This window comes from Carassius auratus, chromosome 20 (genome assembly GCF_003368295.1).
Source record: "Carassius auratus strain Wakin chromosome 20, ASM336829v1, whole genome shotgun sequence".
Classification (NCBI taxonomy): Eukaryota; Metazoa; Chordata; class Actinopteri; order Cypriniformes; family Cyprinidae; genus Carassius; species Carassius auratus.
Genome location: NC_039262.1, coordinates 4,751,417 through 4,773,750, shown reverse-complemented (window position 1 = coordinate 4,773,750; position 22,334 = coordinate 4,751,417). Strand labels below are relative to the sequence as shown.

Sequence of the window (22,334 nt, the reverse complement as noted above, 5' to 3'; positions counted from 1 at the left end):
CACACACACACACACACATTATCAAGTCATCCTTAGCTTGTGTGTCATGACTGTATCACAGACGCTTGTAAAATTAAATACAAATGAAACACGTGTGAGCTGAAGGTTATAAAAGCGGATTGATCTCGTAACACGGTTCATGTCTGTGAGGGAAGCACAAACTCAAAGCGTCTGTTTACAGTGAGCAGTTTTAATAAGCGCACGCCCCGCTGCGCTCGCATCTCGCATGATTACAAAATAAAGCTGAAAAATTCAGTCCCTCTGTTCGGTGAAAACCAGCGCCAAACTCTTACTCTGTCCCGACAAATTAGTGTTAACAGGCACAAGTCTGGCCAATAAATCCACATATGCTGAAAATATCCTCTCTGTGTCTGTAAACGTGCTTGAAGGTCTCCTGAACACACACTGTACACATAAATACACACACATGCTGCGGATATTAATGGACTTGAGGGCCATTTAAAGCTCAGTAGCACAAAGAGTCACGGAGAACAACTGTTCTAGATGACCATGATTCAATTCTACACAAATATAGACAAGTATGGACTTAAGTTTTAGGTAACACTGTTTTTAAGGTATCATAATTACATGCAAATAATTCTAAAACAAAACCCAACCTTAATTTTTTATTTTTTTGTGCACCAAGGCTGCATTTATGTGTTCAAAAATACTGTAAAAACAGTAATATATATTACAATTTCAAATAACAGTTTTCTTTTTAAATTATATTTTAAAATGTAATTTATGACTGTGATCAAAGTTAGATATATTTTTATCATCATTACTCCACTCCTGTTTTCTGTCGAAAAACCAATAATTTCACAGATAAAACCCTAAAAAGAAGCAGGATGTATTTATCTCATCACATACCATACACTTCAAATACAGCAAAGGGTTCTTCCTCATGAGAACATTTGTTTCCTGGTGGAAGGAGAAAAACCTGTGCATATTGCATAATGATTCCTGGAAAAGATGTAAACCAAGGCAATCAGAGCTTGGCATTTTGAGAAACTGTAGCCATTCAGGACGTCATTGAACATCTAACGATGGAGTGAAAGAGACACACCTAAAATAAAACATCTGCTACAACTGCTCAATCCGTCATTCCTTCAGGACACAGAGAGAGAGAGAGAGAGAGAGAGAGAGAGAGAGTGCCTGAAAGAGAGAGAGAGAGAGAGAGAAAGAGCCTGAAAGAGAGAGAGAGAGAGCATGAGAGAGAGTGCATGAGAGAGAGAGGGGATGAGAGAGAGAGAGAGAGAGAGAGGGAGCATGAGAGAGAGAGAGAGAGAGAGAGAGAGAGAGAGAGGGAGCATGAGAGAGAGAGAGAGAGAGAGAGAGAGCATGAGAGAGAGTGCATGAGAGAGAGAGGGGATGAGAGAGAGAGAGAGAGAGAGAGAGGGAGCATGAGAGAGAGAGAGAGAGAGAGAGAGGGAGCATGAGAGAGAGAGAGAGGGAGCATGAGAGAGAGAGAGATGAGGGCATGTTTAAAAGGAAGAAAAACGTGAAGAAAAGCAAAAGAAAACAAGATCACAATGAAACTGAAGGCGGATTTTCATTTCGAAACACGGAGACTTATGAAAGAGAACAACAAACACACACAAACACACACACACACACACACACACACACACACACACTGGTTTTTATGGTTTACAGGGACTCTCCTTAGGTGTAATGGTTTTTATAGTTGTGCAAACTGTATTTTCTATCACCCTACACCAACCTTAAACCTTAACCTACCCCTCACAGGAAACTTTGTGCATTTTTTGATTTTCAAGAATCCTCATTCTGTATGTTTTATAAGTCTTTTGAATTACAGGAACACTGAAAGGGCCATCATAAATCACCTTCACATTATAATACTTACAGTATGTCATACCCATGTCATCATATAAATGTGTGTCCTCATAAACCACATAAGCATGCACACACACACATATACACATACACACACACACAGAATCACAGCATGCATGTCAAATGTGTGTGTAGTAAATCTTTAGCTAATCACAGATACAGACCTTCTTACTTCATGTGGCTTTAACCTATCAGTATTTCCCAGGAAATGGTGACTGAGGATGGTTTGTCTGTTTGATAATCTTGATAGCAAAATTGCTCCTGGAGGTAAACTAAATAAGACTTATTTAAAGTACCTACTTCAGGTACTTTCTCAAAAGTTTTCAAAGTCTCTTTTGATCGCCATTTTATTTTTTGGTTTCTTTGATGAATGGAATGTTTGTAATTATTTCAAATATGTATATAAAATACATTATAATTTAATGTTCAATTTAAATTAATAATATACAATAAAAGTATTAACTTATATATATATATATATATAGTCGTTTTCTTTTGGGATTAGTTGAAGGGATTGGCTTAGTCATATAACCAGTTTTATAAAAGTCAAAAAAATGTGCATTAAAAAAAGTAATGTTTACTAAAGCCAAGTAAACATGCGTGTCACTGCTATAATGTTGGAACATGTTGCTATGCTGTTGCTAGGTACACAATCATCCCTCACGTCTGTAGTAAGACTAGGCACCAAAATACAATGGCTCACTTTACAAGCTTTGTTCAAATCACCAACTTCTATAAATAATAGAACTAGTGATGCATTAGTGAACACGTGAACATTCCAATCCTCTCAAACAGTCACTTTATAAAGACAAATCCTTCACAAACACACACACGCACACACACGCACTGTATAAAAATCAGAAGCTCACTTACAGACACATGATGGAAATCAGACTGTTTTCTCTTTCTGTCTGTCCTGCGGCCAGCGTCTACCTGTGCTCACGTGTGTTCAGAGCCACACACAGACGCTCGAGCCATGAAACAAAACTCCACAACACTCCTCCAACTCCAAACACACGTCCAAACTCCTCAAGAGTCTATTGTGTCCTCCTGCCTTTCTTTCTCCAGCTCGTGTCTCCTGATTCACGGCTTTCTCTCCGGCGAGAGAGCAGCACTGAGCACCTCCGTGAGCATGGACACACACACACTCACACACACACACACACACAGGCGGTGAGAGGGGCTGGAGTTGACTGGAGGGGGCGTGTAGGTTTGAGTCAGTGTGTATTAGACAAAGCCAGACAAAAAGAAACAGGAAGTGACATTAGAGATTCATTCAGTGGAGACTGTGGCTTTGGATCTTTGATCTCTCTCTCTCTCTCTCTCTCTCTCTCTCACACACACACACACACACGCTGGCTTTACTTTGACTTTAATCCAAAAGGGAAAAACACAATTCAGCCAATTTAGGATTAAAGGGACAGACAAAATAAAGTTGGAAGAACTCTTTTTCATGCAGTTAGAATATATGGTGGCAGAAGTGTTTACGGTGTAAAAAGCACTACAAAATGAGAGCAAAAGTGGTCCATTATAGTGGACATCACGAACAGTTCAGACCCAAGAAAAATAATCAGGAGGCCAAAAACCAGCACACGAGAACCGATCAGCGCACTCCTCCTGTGTGGCGTCTGACACGCTCAGTGCTGGACTGAAGCCTGCTGGCCTCCTATTGGCTGATCCGCAGCTATGCAGATGACCTCTGACCTCAACCACACCCCGAATGACCCACTGAACGAGCGGCGCTTCACATGTGCTGCCCTCACACTGCTGATATCCCAGCATGCCGTGCTCTCTCAAACACTGCAGCACTCTTTCAAACAGTGAATAAATCACAAGTGTCTTGTAACTCCCAAACTATCAAACACAGAGAGTGATGGCTGAACTGAGCATGTGCAAACAGAGCTGGCGCCGTGTGTTTGGATTGAAAGCCAATTAAAAGAACAGCCTTTTAAGGACAATGGTATGCTGCGATAGACCAAAACACCTCGGCTCGCTCTCTCGGGTCACATGATCCGACTGGTTTCTGTTGATTTCTCCTGAGCCGAATGCTGTCAGAGGTTCTGAAGACATTAGTCATGCTCATTAAACTCAAATTATCTGTCAGTCACACTGATGGAGCCACGAATATGAACCTCATAAACTCAAATCCAGGAAAAAAGAAAAAAGAAAAGAGCAAGCTGGTAAATAAATATTAAATATAGAAGTGAATAAATGCATAAATAATATTTTAACTAATTTATAAATAATATTTCTAATTATAAATAATGTCTATAAATGATAACATGCATTTTTAAAAGTAGAGGAATACATTCATGCATTAATTAATTAACTAATTAATCATAATATATCAAATATATAAATGAGTAAATAAATAACTGCTAATATTTATATACACAATATAGAAATACTTTATAATAATTTATAAATACTATTAATTTACAAGAAATTAGACAGTAAACTGGTCAAAAACTTAGTTAATACAATTCTTTCATCAATAAAAAAGAAATAATTAATATTTATTTTATAATATGTATTCATTATTTTAAAATGTATTTATTTAAGTAAATAGATACAATAAACAATTTTAATATGTAATAAATTAATTAATAAATTAATACATATGTATCTTATAATATAATTCATACAAATTTCTAACAAATAATCAATGAATAAAATGTATAATGTCATAAAGCGTTGTGTTTCGTAATGTTTAATTAATGGCTAAAATAACATAAATACACAAAAAATTATTATGAATATATTAATGATTATAAATAAATATTTAATAGATTAATAAATATTTTTTCTTTTTTTTTTAGCTTCGACTCCTCAAGGAAGGCTTGGTGTTTCATCAGATTTCTGGGACAGGAAATAGTTAGCGTACAAGGAAAGTTTCGGTCGGGCCTGACTGACGTTTAATCAGCTAGAAAAACTGCATTCAGTCTGACAAAAAACAAACCACATTCATCTGATTTGAAGCATAAACACACGCAAACTCAGACGCACAGGAAGCCGAGAAACTTGTTTTTATCTCACTGCAGCATCCTAACCGCCGAAAAACTAGATTCTATGATTATTTGTTGGATCGCTCTCACTTGAACACATGAGTCTGGTTTAACATCTGAAATCACAGCCCAGCTGATATCTGCTCTTAAACAAACACACCGCACTCTGTCTGTTTTCACAACCAAACCACACACTTCCCAAACACCACAACCATGACTGCAGTAATAACACTTGCTGGAAGTTCAGAAACACAACCCTTTATAGTCTGCCACATGTATTTGGACAGACAGATGAATGGTTCTGAGTCTGGTCTGGAAGCTGAAACCCTGCAGAACCATCAACACAAACAGTATGATGCAGTGATCATACTGACACACTTGGTGATCTGAACCAACCTCTAACTATATGCTGTAATCTACAGTTTTGAACTGGTTTCTAATAATGAAGGCACACACAAGAGAAATCATGGATAGTGCAGCTGTAAAGTGATCACTGCCCTCTAGTGTTCAAATACTGTCTCACACCTCTGTAGATTTATTCATGTGCTTACTGTAATTACATAAAATCATATTCAAACAGCACAGAACAGGTGATTTGAGAATAATTTGTGTTTGTTTAATTCTATAAAAAACTGATACAAAATAGCAGAGAGAATGCAACTGTAGATCAATTTAATTATACAACATTTAACTGCATTTTACATTTCTTCCCTCATACATTTTAATGCATTGAAATTAAAAATGTGACATGACTGAAATGTGCTTTATTTACAGTAGATTGCAAAAAATATTATAGGCTGTCTGATATTTCTCATTTGTGAGAAATTTGACAGAAAACAGACAAATAATCTCTTTCTGATTATCAATGACAATATGACACCAAATCATTGAAAATGTTAATAACAATCAATTTCTAACAACCATAATATAAATTACTGAAAGCAAAACATCTATAAAACTTTATGATATAATACAGTTTATTATTTAATTTAATTTGTATTTAAAGATATGAGTTAACAATGCATTCAGTGTTTTCTGTTATTTAACCATAAAATAAATCATCAACAGCAACAAACAACAAGTCTTTTTATAGATTTTTATATTGTTTGTTTAAATTAAAATATATAGAATTGTAAATTTTTTAATTGTAATTAATATTTATTTTATAATATATTATTATATTTATTTCAAATTTGATTTATTTATTTAGATACGAATAAACAATTATTTTAGTATTTTCTATTTTTTGTAGTCATAAAATAAATCTTTAGAAGCAACACATGAAAAGCCTTATTATTATCTACTTTTAAATATTTTTGTTGTAAAATATTTTGTTTCCATTTTTTTTTTATTAATAAACAACATGAGCATACAATACTTTCATTGTTTACTGTTATTTTAACCATAAATAATTAAAAGCAACACACACACAAAAAATACACATTAAACCCATTAAATATAACTATAAAAAATGAAGTGACTTGACTTTGACTTTATTAATCCCCGGAGGGAAATTTAGATGTCACAGCAGCACAACCATACAATGAATAAATTAAAACAACATTCACAAACAACATAAAAACTTGTTCTCCAGTATCAAGTTGCAAAGCATTGTAATTATATACAAAAACATAAATCCTAAAAAGTATGTAATTATTACATCCAATAACGCTCCCGGTAACAGTGTGGATAGATCAATCTTAAGCTGTGAGTACTCATAAAATCATAAACTATTTTATTTATGGGATGATAATCTTGATTCATCATCGAATATAGAGTTTCCCAATCATTCTATCCTGTATTATCACATAACATTTTACTGGTACCACTTGCTGAGGAAAACTAATAAAATCAACTTCAACTTCCGGACCATTTTTCTCACACCAGTCCACAACACTCTTTAGTAGCTCCCTATATTCACTCTCATCATCGTCCGTTATACAGCCAACAATTGCAGAGTCGTCAGAAAATTTGTGAAGGTGACATGATTTAGAATTGTACAGAAAACCTGTCGTATAAAAAGTGAACAAAAATGGGGCTAAAAGTGTTCCTTGAGGGACTCCAGTGCTGCACCTCACTACTTGAGAGACACAGTCCTGCATCCTCACATACTGTAGTCTATTTGATAGATAGTCAATTATCCAATTTACCATACCATGATGTACTCCAGCATTTTCCATCTTACTTTGTAATAGTGATGGCTGAATAGTATTAAACGCACTAGAGAAGTCAAAGAAAGTAATCCTGACAGTACTGTCCGGGGTCTCTAAATGATTTAAAGATTTATGCAAGCTCGTCAACCTCAACACCAGTTTTATAAGCAAACTGAAGTTTATCCACAGCACCACATAATACTGACTTTAAGTAATCTAGTACTAGTCTCTCAAACACCTTCATTAACTGTGACGTTAAAGCTATTGGTCTATAATGCGAGAACTCCTTGGGATTTATTAACTTGGGTACAGGTACTATGCATGATGTCTTCATTAAAACAGGTAATTTCTCCAAACGCAGGCTCAGATTAAAAATATAATATAACACCCTACAAATCTGATCAGCACGGACTTTAAGGACTCTAGGATTACTGCCATCCGGACTTTGAGATTTATTTATCTTAATTCTCCTTAACCCATTTCTTACTTGTTCAACTGACATTGAAAAGCCAGGAATATACTCACAAATTGGAGAAATGGGAGAAAAGGATGAGCTAACAGCTTGGGATATACAGTTAATATAATCTGTAATACATTCAGTTAGACTATCAATGTCCTCCTCATGTGATTTGCACAGAACCTCCCAATCGGTTGTTTCAAAACAGTCCAATAATAGTCATAATATTATTGCACTTTATTTATTTAGTTTATTTTATATAAAATTATAATAAAAATTAACTAAATAATTGTGTGTGATAATATTATTAAAAATAAAAGGCAGTCCTATTAAATACTAATACATTTATTTTATAGTGAACTTAAAAATAAAAAGCTAATATAATAATACTAGTTTCTTTGTTTGCCTCTTTAAGAAGAATCGCTTTATGTATTCCCCAATTTTAAGTAGCTTTGGATAAAAGCGTCTAAAAATAAATAAATAAAAGCATTTTCATCATATTCAAACTTAAAATCAGCAGGCTTTTATTTTGGCAGGTTGCCGGCAAGTAAATATACACGCTTCCGGATTTAGTGCTGCTGATTAAAAAGCATCAGTGCATAAGAACTTTATATTTAGTTTTTAATTATGAGTGCTCAGACCTGGTTTGAGTGACAGAGAGAGCGAGCTGTTGCTCAGTGTAGTGTAGTCACTGAAGGGACTGGAGGTGTTGAGGTGTGAGGTGTGTAACTCACCGCAGGTGTGTATGACGCTGAGGTATTTGCGGGTGCCGTGGTAACAGGGGTCACCGAACTCTTGTGTCGAGGCACGGACCACACAGGAGCGTTTCCCCTGGCAACGTGATGTCATCACCTGCAGAGCCACATCTGATGAGCAGTCTGGAACCACATGACACGTCAGGTGAGATCTCAGGACACACACACACAATATAGACATCTACTGACTTCTAATGACTGATAAAAATAAAAAACACTTCAGTGCTTGCTTCACTTAGATATCATTGCTCCAAATAAGGATGTTCCTGAATGTTATCAACTGGAGAATTTGTCATTTCAAGACACAATGTTGCCAGCAAATTCTGATTTATAAACTAGTGTTATTTTAGTATTGCGATGAAAAGTCTGAATTATTGGTTCTGAAAATATTTTTTTTTTAAATGGCTATTTAGAAATAAAATTCAATAAAATTAGAAAATTTTCACATCAAATTTGTATAACAAATAAGTATAAATGAAATACTATTATAGTTCTTATAGTGTGCATTACTTATTGTTCTATTTTTACATTTCATCTACATTTTTCTTCAAGTTTTAGTAATTGTCATTTCATTTGGATGGGAACTTCGGATTGTGAATTATTTGAGTCAGTTCGGGAGTTCGGAGTGGGTTCGCGAATCATTTGACTCATTTTGGGGATCGCAAATCATTTGAGTCAGTGGGAGTTCGGAGCGGGTTCACAAATCATTTGAGTCAGTTCGGAGTTCGGAGCATGAATAATTTGAGTCAGTTCGGGAGTTCAGAGCGCGAATCATTTGAGTCCGTTCGGGAGTTCGGAGCGTGAATCATTTTAATCAGTTCGGGAGCTCGGAGCGGGATAGCGAATCATTTGACTCAGTTTGGGGATCGCGAATCATTTGAGTCAGTTCGGGGATCGCGAATCATTTGAGTCAGTTCGGGGATCGCGAATCATTTGAGTCAGTTCGGGAGATCGGAGCGGGACCGCGAATCATTTGACTCAGTTTGGGGATCGCGAATCATTTGAATCAGTTTGGGGATCGCGAATCATTTGAGTCAGTTCGGGAGCACGGAGCGGGATCGCGAATCATTTGACTCAGTATTAGGGATCGCGAATCGTTTGAGTCAGTTCGGGAGATCGGAGCGGGACCGCGAATCATTTGAGTCAGTTTGGGGATCGCGAATCATTTGAGTCAGTTCGGGAGTTCGGAGGTAGTTGTGCTACCTCTCATTGAGGTATCAGCTTTGTCTTAAGATGTCTTCATTCAGTACAAGTGCAAAATGTGCAACAGCAACCTCTGAGCAGTAAAATGAGTCTTGGAAGAGATTACAACAAGACAATAAAGAGATCTCACACGGTTCTCTCCCATTGTCCTTTTAGATTCCTTTCTCTCAGAACTTTTTCTCTCATCTCTCCTAAAGATTTTTTGGAGAAACATCTGAGACACTGTTGAAACTAAAATGGGAGGTACATGAGAATCACAACAAAGTTTTCTTGATGTTAGAATGAGCAACCACTGATCAATAAAATGTGCATATAATGGAGTCTTGATTGAGATTGCAGCAAGACAAAAGAGATATTTTATGTTTCTTCCAAAACAATGTCTGTTTTGACTCTTATTTTCTCATGTCTCATTTGTGTCTACTTCCATTTCTCCTAAGGAATTTTAGGAGAAACATCTGATCTGCTGTTGATACTAAAATGAGAGATACTGTATATTAGAATCTCATCCTAGCGTCCTGAGTTTAGGAAAAGCAACCACTGAGAAATAAAACATACCTGACTTTAAAAAATAATGCCCTATAATTACATCGTTTAGGGAAGGTACTTCAAATCTTCAATATGTTGCTATTTCAGTGCTGCTCTTCTTCTGAATTTGAGAGGGTTGAAGCCGCTGTAGCCTGCAGGTTATGTGACTCTCAAAAGCATTCGCTGTGTCTTGGTCACACCACTTCATTTCCCACTGGACTAATCATGCTTTTATTTCAGGAAATTGCACAAAGTCAGCCAATCAGATTAGAGCTGGCAGGATAGAGAAGGTGTGTAATATGAGAGAGAGGGACAGAGAGAGAGAGAGACAGAGAGAGAGAGAGAGAGAGAGAGACAGAGAGAGTCACACACACACACACAGAGAGAGAGAGAGAGAGAGAGAGAGAGATCCATTAACACTGAGCATGAGTTCAGCTCGTAGCATCAGTCATTGAAGATCTGAGGAGCGGAGACATGTCATCACCTTACAACTAATGGCTTGAACAAATGTCAGAGGTCAAAGGTCACAGAGTTGTGTTAGTAAACAGAGACCTGATTTATGAACCGCATAACCAGCCGATGCTGTCAAAGTTAAAACTGATTTACAGTGCCACTGGGATACATCGCCTCTCTTCTGACAGACACTGCACTGCAGATCTAGTTCTGGTGAGAGAAAGACCCCCGGGTCACATTCAGTCCTCCATCAACGACAAATCTGAGTTCACAGCTCTGGATGGGGTAAATATGAGGCGTGGGAACTGTACAGAAACACATGGAGGACGTGAACTTTGTGCTTCTGTGAGCAAAGTACACTACCGTCAAAAGAAATGAATACTTTCATTAAGAAGTGATGCATTAAACTGATCAAAAGTCACCAGACATTCATAATGTTATAAAAGATTTTTATCTCAAATAAACGCTGTTCTTTTAAACCTTCTATTCATTGAAGAATCCTGTTTACATAAAAATATGAAGCAGCACAACTGTTTTAAATGTTTCTTGAGCAGCAAATCAGTATATTAGAATGATTTCTGAAGATCATGTGACACTGAAGACTGGAGGAAATTACATTTTAAGACACATTAAAATAGGAAACAAATATTTTAAATTGCCACAAATGCATTTTTGATCAAATAAATGAGCAGAAGAGCAGATGAGACTTATTTCAAAAACATTTTAAAAAATCTTACCGATCCCAAACTTTTGAACAGTAGTTTATATAAAGTGTTTAGATTGAGATATTAAATTCATAACATAATGAGTAAAATTATTGTAATTGATTACTATTCTATATTTATTCTCTGAATTTTTTATTTTAAGTGATTAAAATTAAGGACTGAAACATTTGAAAATTATTAGCAAAAAGTATGAAAAAAAAGAGAAAAATAATATTATGTAGTATAATGCACAACAATAACAAATATTGATAAAAAAATAAAAAAGTCTTATTGTGTACATTGTTCTAAATATAAAAAATAATCTGGAAGTAATTTTAGAGAAAATGCATGTGGATGATGAATTATCAATATTATCATAGCTTACATTTCATATTCCAATTCGAATTCTGATGTATAAAAAAATCAGTTCCTGTTAAATATTCTCAAATCAAATCAAATCTTGAAGTCTATCAGTCTAAGATCTGACTGGTTTAGTTTAGATGGCTTTAATGACCTTTAACTCTCACAGATGGAGGTTCTTGAGCAGCTTCTGGTGAAATGAGAGAGAAACAGACATCATTAACCCCATCATCGAGTCCTGTGTCAGAGTGATTAGTCAAGCGCTGATTGAAGGGCTGGTGTTTTCTCTCGCCCACACACACACACACACACACACACACACACACACACACACACACACACAGCTCTCATTTATTGCTGCAAAGACAAAAGGAAAAAAACATCCATATTTGATACTGTATATGATGGTGAATGTCATAATACTTTAACATAACTTCACTAATAATAGCAGCATTACCTATGATTAAAAGTCTCTTTATGCCAAATCAATCTGTCTCTGCACACAGAAGGTGAAAATGTCTCACCAACACAATAACAGCCAATCAGAACATCCAACCGGTCACTAAATGATGTAAATGCAGGTCTTAACCTCATTATCTACCAACAAAACACATTTACTGTACTTCAACACACCCACAAAAACAACACTAACCACATCACAAACACTGAGAAAAGAGTCGACCTGGAGCCAAACGTGTCAACCTCAGCTGTGTGGGTGTGCAGTGAGTTGATATGAACACACACACACACACACACACACACACAGCCTCCAGGAGTGTAAGAGGAGATGAGATTAGTGCTCAAGACAAAAAGAGAGTGACGTTCTGACCGCATTTCCTCCCACACATCCCAGAAGTTTCCCTGAATTCAAGCATGTTCCTGGTGAACCCCTCAGATACACACACCCATGCCACAAACAGCACGGCTTTCAGCTTTAATGCTGGAACAGTAACAATGAGACATTAAACACACACACACACACACAGATGCAGACAGAAACATGTAGAAACAGGAGAAATGAAGCAGTGAAACCAAACACCTGAAATTAAATGATGTCATTCACAGATTCTGTGTGTGTGTGTGTGTTGAAAACACTTGGGTAATTTTATAAGAGGTTGTTAATAAGTAGTTTTTTTAATCTAAACAGGCTGATGTCAAAATATTTACATTAAAAAATGATCACATTCTGTAAAAAATGCAGCAAAATGATTAACCTTGATCAGAAAGTCAGTAAACAGTCTGGGAGCAGTTTGAAACTCGAACTAACCTAAACCCAAATCCAACAGGGATTTTCTACAATGAAAGAGCTGATAAAGACTGAGAGTTTGCAAAGACGACAGTGTAAAGTTTGGTTGTGTAAAGTAGCATAGTTGTCATTGTTTTACAGCTGAGCCTGGTGAAGTCTGAGTTCTTACCGACAGATGGTGCCCTCCGGTGGTGTGGAGGACACTCCAGTGTTCCCTGCTGTGTGCGGCCAAACATGGCCGAATAAACCACGATTTGCATCCCGGTCTTACAGCCCAACCGCAAGCGCTCGCCTTCACACACCACTTTACTCTTATACTCACCTAGAAATAGTCATAACATAACACAGTCATAACAAAACACTATTCATGACTCATTTTACATTTAAAATACATTAAATAAACTGTTCATTTAAATTGTAATTTTAATGTAATTATTTAATTGTAATATTAATTAATGTTTTAATAAAAAAATATTACTGCATTTGTTTTTATTAAATAAACTAAAAAAGTTTGGAATCGTAAAGATTTGTGTTGTTTTTGAAAGAAGCCTCTTATGCTCACTAAAGCTGCATTTATTTGATCACTGTTTTACTGTATTTGTAATCAAATAAATACCGTAATTTGATGCATTTATATGCAAAACAGCTTTTAACAAAAAATACATAGGGCTGGACCAGGGTTATTATAGTTAGCAAGATATTAACTGAAATAAAATATAAGAAAAACTTACATTTATTTTATTTCGGCAAGTTGCCAAAGAAACATTTCTCATTTTCATTAACTTAATTTATTAAAATAGGTGAAACTGAAAAAAAAAAAACGATATAAGTCATTATAATAATAATAATAATAACAATTAAAAAAGCACAAAAGAAAATGAAAAAAAAGAAAATAAAAACCTTAACAGAAATATAAAAATAAATTATATATATATAAAAAATAACTAAAATTTAAAAACTGAAATAAAAAAGAAAGTAGTAAAATAAATATTAACATATAATAAAACTATACAAAAACCAATAACTAATAAAATAAAATAAAAAACTGAAAAAAAACTATATAGTCATATAAAAGGCAACTCGACTTCAAACCGAGCCTGTTTGTGCATCTGTAGAGCTTTTACAGACACAGTGACCCGTAACTGAAGTGCAGCACTTTATTTCTCAGACCTGCATGAGAGGAAGGACAGAAGTGGACAGATTTCTCTCTGCTCAGCTACCAGAATACAATAACCTGTGTGTGTGGGTGTGTGTGTGTGTGTGTGTGTGTGTGTGTGTGTGTGTGTGTGTGTGTGTGTGAGACTCACTCGGCCTGCACTTGTACCGCACACTGAGGTATTTGTTGACGGTGGGACAGGGGTCTGTCCCAAACAAACGACTGTTGACAAGAACCTGACATCTCCGCCTGTCCTCACATTCATCCAGCATCTTCTGTAGAGAGACAGACAGATCCATACAGTCAAACAGACTGACAGATCCAGACAGATCCAGAGAGATTCAGACAGGCAGACAGGCAGACAGACAGACAGACAGATTCAGACAGATTCAGACAGACCCAGAGAGAGAGAGATTCAGACAGACAGTAAGACACAGACAGAGAGACAGACAGACAGATCCAGACAGACAGATCCAGACAGAGAGAAAGAAACAGACAGAAACAGACAGACAGACAGAAAAACACAGACAGACCCAGACAGACAAACAGACGGACAGTGAGACAGACCGACAGATCCAGACAGACACACAGATTCAGACAGACAAACAGACAGATCCAGACAGACTGACCCAAACAGATTCAGACAGACAGACAGAAAAATCCAGACAGACAGACCGACAGTCAGACCCAGACAGACAGAGAGACAGACCCAAACAGATCCAGACAGACAGACCCAAACAGATTCAGACAGACAGATAGAAAAATCCAGACAGACAGACCGACAGTCAGACCCAGACAGATCCAGACAGACAGACCCAGACAGACAGACAGACAGATAGAAAAATCCAAACAGACAGACAGACAGACAGACAGACAGACCAACAGTCAGACCCAGACAGATCCAGACAGACAGACCCAGACAGACAGACAGACAGATAGAAAAATCCAAACAGACAGACAGACAGACAGACAGACAGACCAACAGTCAGACCCAGACAGATCCAGACAGTCAGACCCAGACAGACAGAGAGTCAGACAGAATTCTTTCATTTAGGTGCCTGAATTCCATGGCTTTCATTTTTCCTGCAGTAGATTCCTTCCCTCCGGGCATTAAAACACACAGAGTGTAATTTTACTCTGTTCATGTGTGTGTTTATAGCGTGTGGTTTTAGCAAGCGTAAATCACGCGTGTGTGTGCTGTCAGAAACACTACAGTTCAAAAGAGCTACTGCCACGTAAATCAGAGTCACACATCTTCATTAGCTATGTTAGATATTAAACACATTTAATACAAAAAAACTAAATACAGCTTTATTATTAATATACTGTGCCACACACATAGAGTGAAATATATGAAGAACTTGTTCATATGTTTCATAAGAAAACCTTTTACTTCTTTAATGTGATGTACTGTATTTTTAAAGCTAAATAGCTATATTTAAAAAACACTACCCAATAAAAAATAATTAATTACAAAACTAAAAAAATTATTACAAACACTTAATATTTTATTTTTATATATATTTTAATTTTTTTAACAAAAATTAAATAAGAAATACATAAAACCTAAATAGAAATATAAAAAAAATAATAAAATGTCAAAACCAGGTATCAAAAAGAATAGAATAGAAATGTAAAAAAATAAGAGAATAACAGAAGCACATAAAATTAAAATCCTTAAAATTCTCAATAAAAATACTGAAAAAAGGCATCACAAGTGCATAACAAAATTATTAACCATAAAAACTGAAATAAAAATAAAAGACAAGAAAAAAGGCATTACATTACTAAAACGTAAACTAATAATATTAATAAGAAAATTAAAATATAAAAACCAAATATTAATAAATAGTATAACAGTATATAAATGATAGTAAATTAACACTGAAGTTGTCTGGATGGTGTAAAGATTTAATTTCTCAATTTCTCTTATCAATATTTACCTGCAAGGATGTGGACACATGACAGGAAGTGATGTCATGCACTGAGCGTGGTCCAGCACTGCTGTAAGGGTTTGGGCACTGAGGTGAGTGGGCGGGGCCTGTTATGCTGTAGAAAGCTGATTGGACGGTGATTGAGGTTCTGGGTGGGCAGCGAACAGTCAAGAATTCTCCGTCACACGCCTGTTCAGTGTAATTCCTCAGAACACGTGACAGATAACCTTCCACAGAAAGATAAACACACATCCATAAGAGAATCCATCCGCAGACATCAGCATCTTCTCACAAATCTCATCAGCAAATTCTGAAGAAAACGGTCCATTAATGATATGTGTTGCTATATGTGGTTGCTAAGATGTGTAATAAATTATCTAATATGAAGGGAAAAAACCGCACGGTTCAATGTTTGCTTTCAATTTCTGTTTATGCAGCTGTGTTTTATCCTGACAGTTCAGCTCCACAGCGGAAAGAGGCGATTCACACACAGGTTTCCGTGCTGAGTGAGTGATGTCAGCTCTGTTCCAAAGGAATAATAGAAACACACACACACACACACACACACAACCAGTCCAGACCTGTGGAGATCGGGCCACCAAAGCCTCTAAACCATTAGGGGACAGCAAGATTTTTGATGTTTTTGAAAGTCTCTTCTGTTCACCAAGGCTGCATTTGTTTGACCAAAAATACAGAAAAATTAGTAGCAATTGTGAAATCTATTCAGTGTGTTTTAAAATGTTATTTATTCCTGTGATCAAAGCTGAACTAGTTGTCCAGTTGTCAGTCTCACAAGATCCTTCAGAAATCATTATATGCCGATTTGCTGCTGTGAAGTTTATAGGTAAAACGTGCAATTATGTTTTTATTCGCAGAACTGCAAACTTACATTTTGAAATTTGGAGAAATTTGTGAGTTTATATCATAATTCATCTATGGAAGCTTATTTCCACCACGAAATAAAAAGGTAATTGCTATCAAAGACTTTAGAAAATACATAGATGGTTCACTCCTATACTTATGAATGTGAGACAGTGTAGGTGCGTTTTCATTACCCTTCAATTGCGCAAAATGAATTGCAAATTGAAACTATGCCTAATGGAAATGCGTCAATTTCTGGAAAACGCCGAAAAAACCTTTTTTTTTGCTTGCATGAGGTGGCTTTTCCACAAAATTTGAAATATAAATAATTCGCAAAACTGCAATGGAAACATTTTTTTTTTTGCATTAACAGGTCACATGGCGTATGTAAAAGTCATATGGTCATACTTCAATGTAATATAACCTCCAAGAAACACCTCGTATGTGGCTACTCTCAAGTATAAGGGGCTTTTTACCTGCCGCTAATGCTTATACTATTTTCACTGTGCACATCTGCAGTGCGTTACGGCTCTGAAATGGCCACCGGAGCTGATCGTGGCCACTTTAATTTTAACGCTTGTGTTACCAGTCGCACCACGGCACGTCCCAGGATCTGCTCTCTTGTGCTGCTTCTGTCAGGATACACACATACACCTCTTTCAATTAAATAATATAATGGCTAGTGTAGCCAAATTCCATAAAAATATGTTACCATGACTTATCATGAAAGGAAAAAATTGGGCATTGGGCTACTTTATCACTGTTGCCGTGGGTTGTTTTTCATGCGACTGCAATAACATGATATTTAGCCCGTAAAATGCTAATTTTACTAGGGGAACCCTGACAAAAACATTTGTATATTATCTTCAGAATGCAATTTTTTTTTTTGGATTGGGCTAGTTTTGGGCTAATTTTGAGTAGCAATTGGGTGGATTTTGTTGTGAAAACCTGGCAACCCTGGCATGTGCGAAGTCATAATCACGTTGGAACTATGCATGCGCATAGGCTGGTCTAGCCTGAAAAATAAGCTTTTAACCGAGATTTCAGGATCCCCCCCTTTAATTTAGATGCTTGGTCTTGTTTGAGCTGCGCTGAGGCAAATATGGCGGCCGAGTGAACAGACTTTTCTTGAAAGGGACTTTGTTGTAATTCCCAGAAATAAAAGTGTGAATTGTGAGAAAACAAGTTTGTTTCAAACATGGAATCAGGTAATTGCAAGTTTATTTCTCTTGCAATTATAAGTTTATTTATATCACAATTTTTCTGCATATATAGACAAAAAGTCAGAATTCTGAGAAAAAAAGTCAGAATTGTGAGATTCAATTGCATGACATATGAACTCGCAAATTCGAACTGCATCGTGATGTCAGAGTGATAGTGTCCACCCCAAAAATAATTGTGTTAAACTGAAACAGAGATTCATAAATGTGAGCTTAAGATAAAAAATGTTTTGAAAAGCACAATAAAGTTGTTGCATTAAAATATATATTTTAAGATTTTAAGGCAAAAAAAAAATGCATTCATATCGCATGAATGAATAATGAAATAATCATGTAATACAGAAGGCCTGTTCTCCTGCTCATGAAAGGAATGCTGTACAATCCACCCGGGATTCCTCCGAGAGCTTTAGGCTTTCCGAACACAATCCCTCCTGCTATTGTTCTCGGACAGAAGCCAACATTCCAGCCGCTGACTGACAGCTCCTTTCACCAATCACAGCTCAAACGACAGACAACACCTGCGTGAGATCTCCAATCAGAGAGCGGCCTCTAGGCCAGCGATCACACCATGATGAAGCGCTCTAAAGCAGCTCAGGTGAAGGTTTACCTGAACGCAACACAATAAACACAAGACCAGAATGAAAGCAGATCAAAACAGACAGCAGGGATCATATCATATCAATGTGGAGAGAGTGTGTTTGAAACAGCATATTCAATGAATTAAACAACTTTTATGATCATTAAATATTACAGTTTGAAATGTTTAGCATGGCACATCCTATCAATATAGTTCAAATGTATTGCATTTCAGAAAACTGGAATGGAATGGAATACTAGTACACTTTTCAATGCAAACAACACAATACATAGCTTTTTTTTTATATATATATTTTAAATTTAGGTTTGAGCAATTTTGTGTTGCTTTGTAATTTTTTAGCTTTATAATTTTAGTAATTTAATGTAAACCTATTTTATTAAACTTAATTATAAACTGAATACTGCCCAGTTTTATTTTAGTAGTATTTCTTCAGTCTTGTAGTACTTATTAATATTTTTAAATAGCTTTTATTTTTATATTTATAACATTTACAATTTACATTTGTTTTACCAATTTTGTTGTGCTTTTGACATTTATTATTACTTTTTTGTTTTTTATATTCATATTTATTTCAGTTTATATTTAATAATTTTAGTACTTTTATGTAAACATTTTATTTCATTCAGTTGCAAATTCTACGTTGTTCAAGTAAAAAAAATTTCAACCAATATTCATATTTCATTTTATTTCATCATTATTTTAGCTAATGCAAATGATATTTAATGGTTCACCAGTTACCAATGACAACATTTGATCATTATATATAATTAGTTAATTATAAATTATATACAACAAAAATAGATACTGCATATTTTTTAGTAACTTAGTGGGACCCAGTTATTATAATAATTTAGTTGTTGTTTAACTTTTTAAAATAATTGCATTTAATCCAAATTCTGTGATTCATGTCAAACAATGAGTAAAGATGATGTTACAAATCACAGTGGAAGCAGAACTAGGTCAAGTTGAGAGCATTGCATTGTGGGATACAGGACTACACATTGAAGCATGCATATGAAATACTGCAAATACAGTATGAGAAGCAGCCAAAGCTATTCAGAGCAGAGCCTGAAAAGGGGATGAAGTGGAAAAAGTGGAATTGACATGTCATGTGCTCAATCATGTGATCATCTGAGGGGGTAAAAAGGGGTAATTTACCGCCTTTTCAGTGCCCACAGGAGCTGGATAAGAGTAAGAAAAGACAGAAAACAGGTTGTGTGTGTGTGTTAGTTGTGAGTTTCCCCTCTGTTTAAATGATGCTGCGCTGTGATTGGTGGAGAGAGATGATGGCTGAATTCCATACGTCTGCAGAGTAATGAAGCAAACCACAATAAACACAGCGACACATGCACATACACGCACCCTCACGCACACACACACAACCCAGCGGTCTGTCTGATCTCTGTTCAGTGTTATTTGTGAAACGTGTGTGTGTGTCCAGCATATCTCTTTCTCTGAACATTTAACATTCACCAGAGGCGGAAACTACAATCAGAAACCCTCCATATATAAACAAAGGTTTGGCATCAGTAGACTTTCTTTTTTTTTTATGATTTTGAAAAAAGTGTCACCAAGGCGGCATTTATTTGACCATCAAGTATTAAACACAGCAATATTGTGTAATATTATTACAATTCAAAATAACCCTTCTCTATTTGAAGATATCCCTGTGATTCGCAGCTGTATTTTCAGCATCATTACTCCAGTCTTCAGAGTCACATGATACCACAGAAATCATTCTAATATACTGATTTGTTGCTCAAGAAACATTGCTGATTATTAATATTGACAGCAGTTGCTCTGCTTATTTTTTCTTCTTCTTTTTCAGGATTACTTGATTAATAGAAAGTTATAAAATAGCATTTATTTTAAGTACAAAGCTTTCATAATATTTAGATAAATCTGGATCCTATACTGAATGAAAGGATTCATTTATTTTGAACAGAAATGTATGCATTTATTACAAAACAACATGCATTGGTCATAATCTAATAAAGAGAATATTTTGCCCTTTTAAATTAAAATGTTTTCTGAAAGTTTGATTAAATGATGAGTGCAGAAAAAAGTAGTTGAATTAACATGTGCACATAATGTGCCATGGGCCAAAGCGGTGTAGCTAATAATTTTTAGTCCTCAGAAAGTCTTTAGCTTTGACTCACTGGAGCGGCACTAAAGCGCCTCTGCTGCCTCCGGTGATATTTCTGGAAAATCATAGAGCCGACTTTAACATGAGAGAGCAGATATTGAGGAGGACTGAATGCAGCTGTGAGGAGAAGCTCAAACACACCCTAAACCACACAGCGAACGCTTGCGGGAAAACACTGCGCATATAAATGGACAGCGGTCACATCAACGCTCAAAATAAGTAGATGATTTTGTTTATAAACTTTCATTAACCTCTGGATGACCTCATGTGACCTCAGAGATCAGGAAACACACTACTGTGTGTGTGTGTGTATGTGTGTGTGTGTGTATGTGTGTGTGTGCGTGTCAACATGGCACTAAAACAGAGATTAGTAGCTGCTAATAAATTAAACACAGAAATCAGCTGAAGGTAAAAGACTGCAGGAATTTCACTTTCGGGTGTACTGTCTCTTTAAGCGAAAATACTAAATGAAATTGTAAAGCATCTAGTTGAGTTTTTTGTACTTGCAGTTTAAAAGCAGGTAAATCTGAAACAACACACAATAATAAACCAGAGTGTAACATACATATATATATATATATATGAACACACACCTCAAATAGTCCAGAAAAGTTACAACAAAGAGCTCTAATGACATAAATAAATTAATGAACGAGTTTAATGAGGTTTCAAAATTAAGGACAACACTCGTTTAAAAACACATTTGCTTCATTATCTAAAGAGAAACTCCAGCACCACTAACAGACACACACACACACACAGAGACCGAAACAGATGTGCACACACACAGACATGGATAAAATCACACACACTCACACACACACACACACAGAGACATACAGAAATACACAGACGCACATACAAACAGTCACACACGCACACAGGCACACACACACACACACTGTTCTGCCATAGACATAACACCCAACCACAATATCTGCTCAGAGTAGACACAGCTCACCTTTGTGTGTGTGAGGTGTTTTGATAAAAAAAAACACCAGAAAAAAATTACCTGAGTGAACCCAGCTGCCGCAATGCTCATATTCTGGGGTTAACACGCAGCTGCTAGAGTGTTCTGTGAGGTTTCATCGCATTGCTGTGTGTTTCTACACTACTGCTGCTGGACTTTTCCATCGGGTTTCTAAGCCACTGTTTACTGGTCAAAAGAGACAATATTCTGGTCTCTAGAGATACGGCTTTGGTTCCTTCTTCAGCGTAAGTCTGCCAGCACACGTCTCCTCAACAAGACACATGATTTCAGGAATCATTCATATACAGGTTGATTTAAAAGGTTTCAGGGATTATACCAGCTCCATAGACATAAATCAAACCTTATGAACTAAAGTAATAGTGATGCTAGATTAAGCAAACACTGCTACTTAACAGCACAGAAAAGAGCAACGTGTGTGTGTGTGTGTGTGTGTGTGTGTGTGTGTGTGTGAGAGAGAGAGAGAGAAAAGAGAAACGTGTGTAAGAGAGGGGTCTGGATGGGAAAAAGGGTCTTGGAGTTTGGGGATGGGGTTCTTTTCTACAAACAGAAGGCAGCGGTTTCAAGTTCCACCTCCGGAAAACAAAGTGCCTGAGAAAACACACACACACACACACACGCACGCACACACACACACACACACACACACACACACACACGCACACACACAGAGCTCTATCCTCTTGGCTTTCTGGATTATAAAGGTTATTAGA

At 36.2% G+C, this 22,334-nt stretch overlaps 1 protein-coding gene across 3 annotated transcripts in view; it reads right to left on the bottom strand.

Annotated features, from left to right (window-relative positions):
- eva1aa (eva-1 homolog A, regulator of programmed cell death a) overlaps window positions 1-22,334 on the bottom strand; it is a 36,985-nt gene that overhangs the window by 11,661 nt on the left and 2,990 nt on the right. Inside the window, exons 2-5 of one of the 3 annotated variants that reach the window (XM_026290560.1) lie at window positions 15,818-16,035; window positions 14,026-14,149; window positions 12,888-13,040; window positions 8,207-8,350 (exon numbers count right to left, since the gene is read on the bottom strand). In XM_026290560.1, coding sequence (XP_026146345.1) covers window positions 8,207-8,350; window positions 12,888-13,040; window positions 14,026-14,149; window positions 15,818-16,035 — 639 coding nt within the window. Of the gene's footprint in view, window positions 1-2,730; window positions 3,028-8,206; window positions 8,351-11,626; window positions 11,643-12,887; window positions 13,041-14,025; window positions 14,150-15,817; window positions 16,036-22,334 lie in introns of those variants that run through there. The other 2 variants (XM_026290561.1, XM_026290562.1) reach the window with 2 other exon arrangements.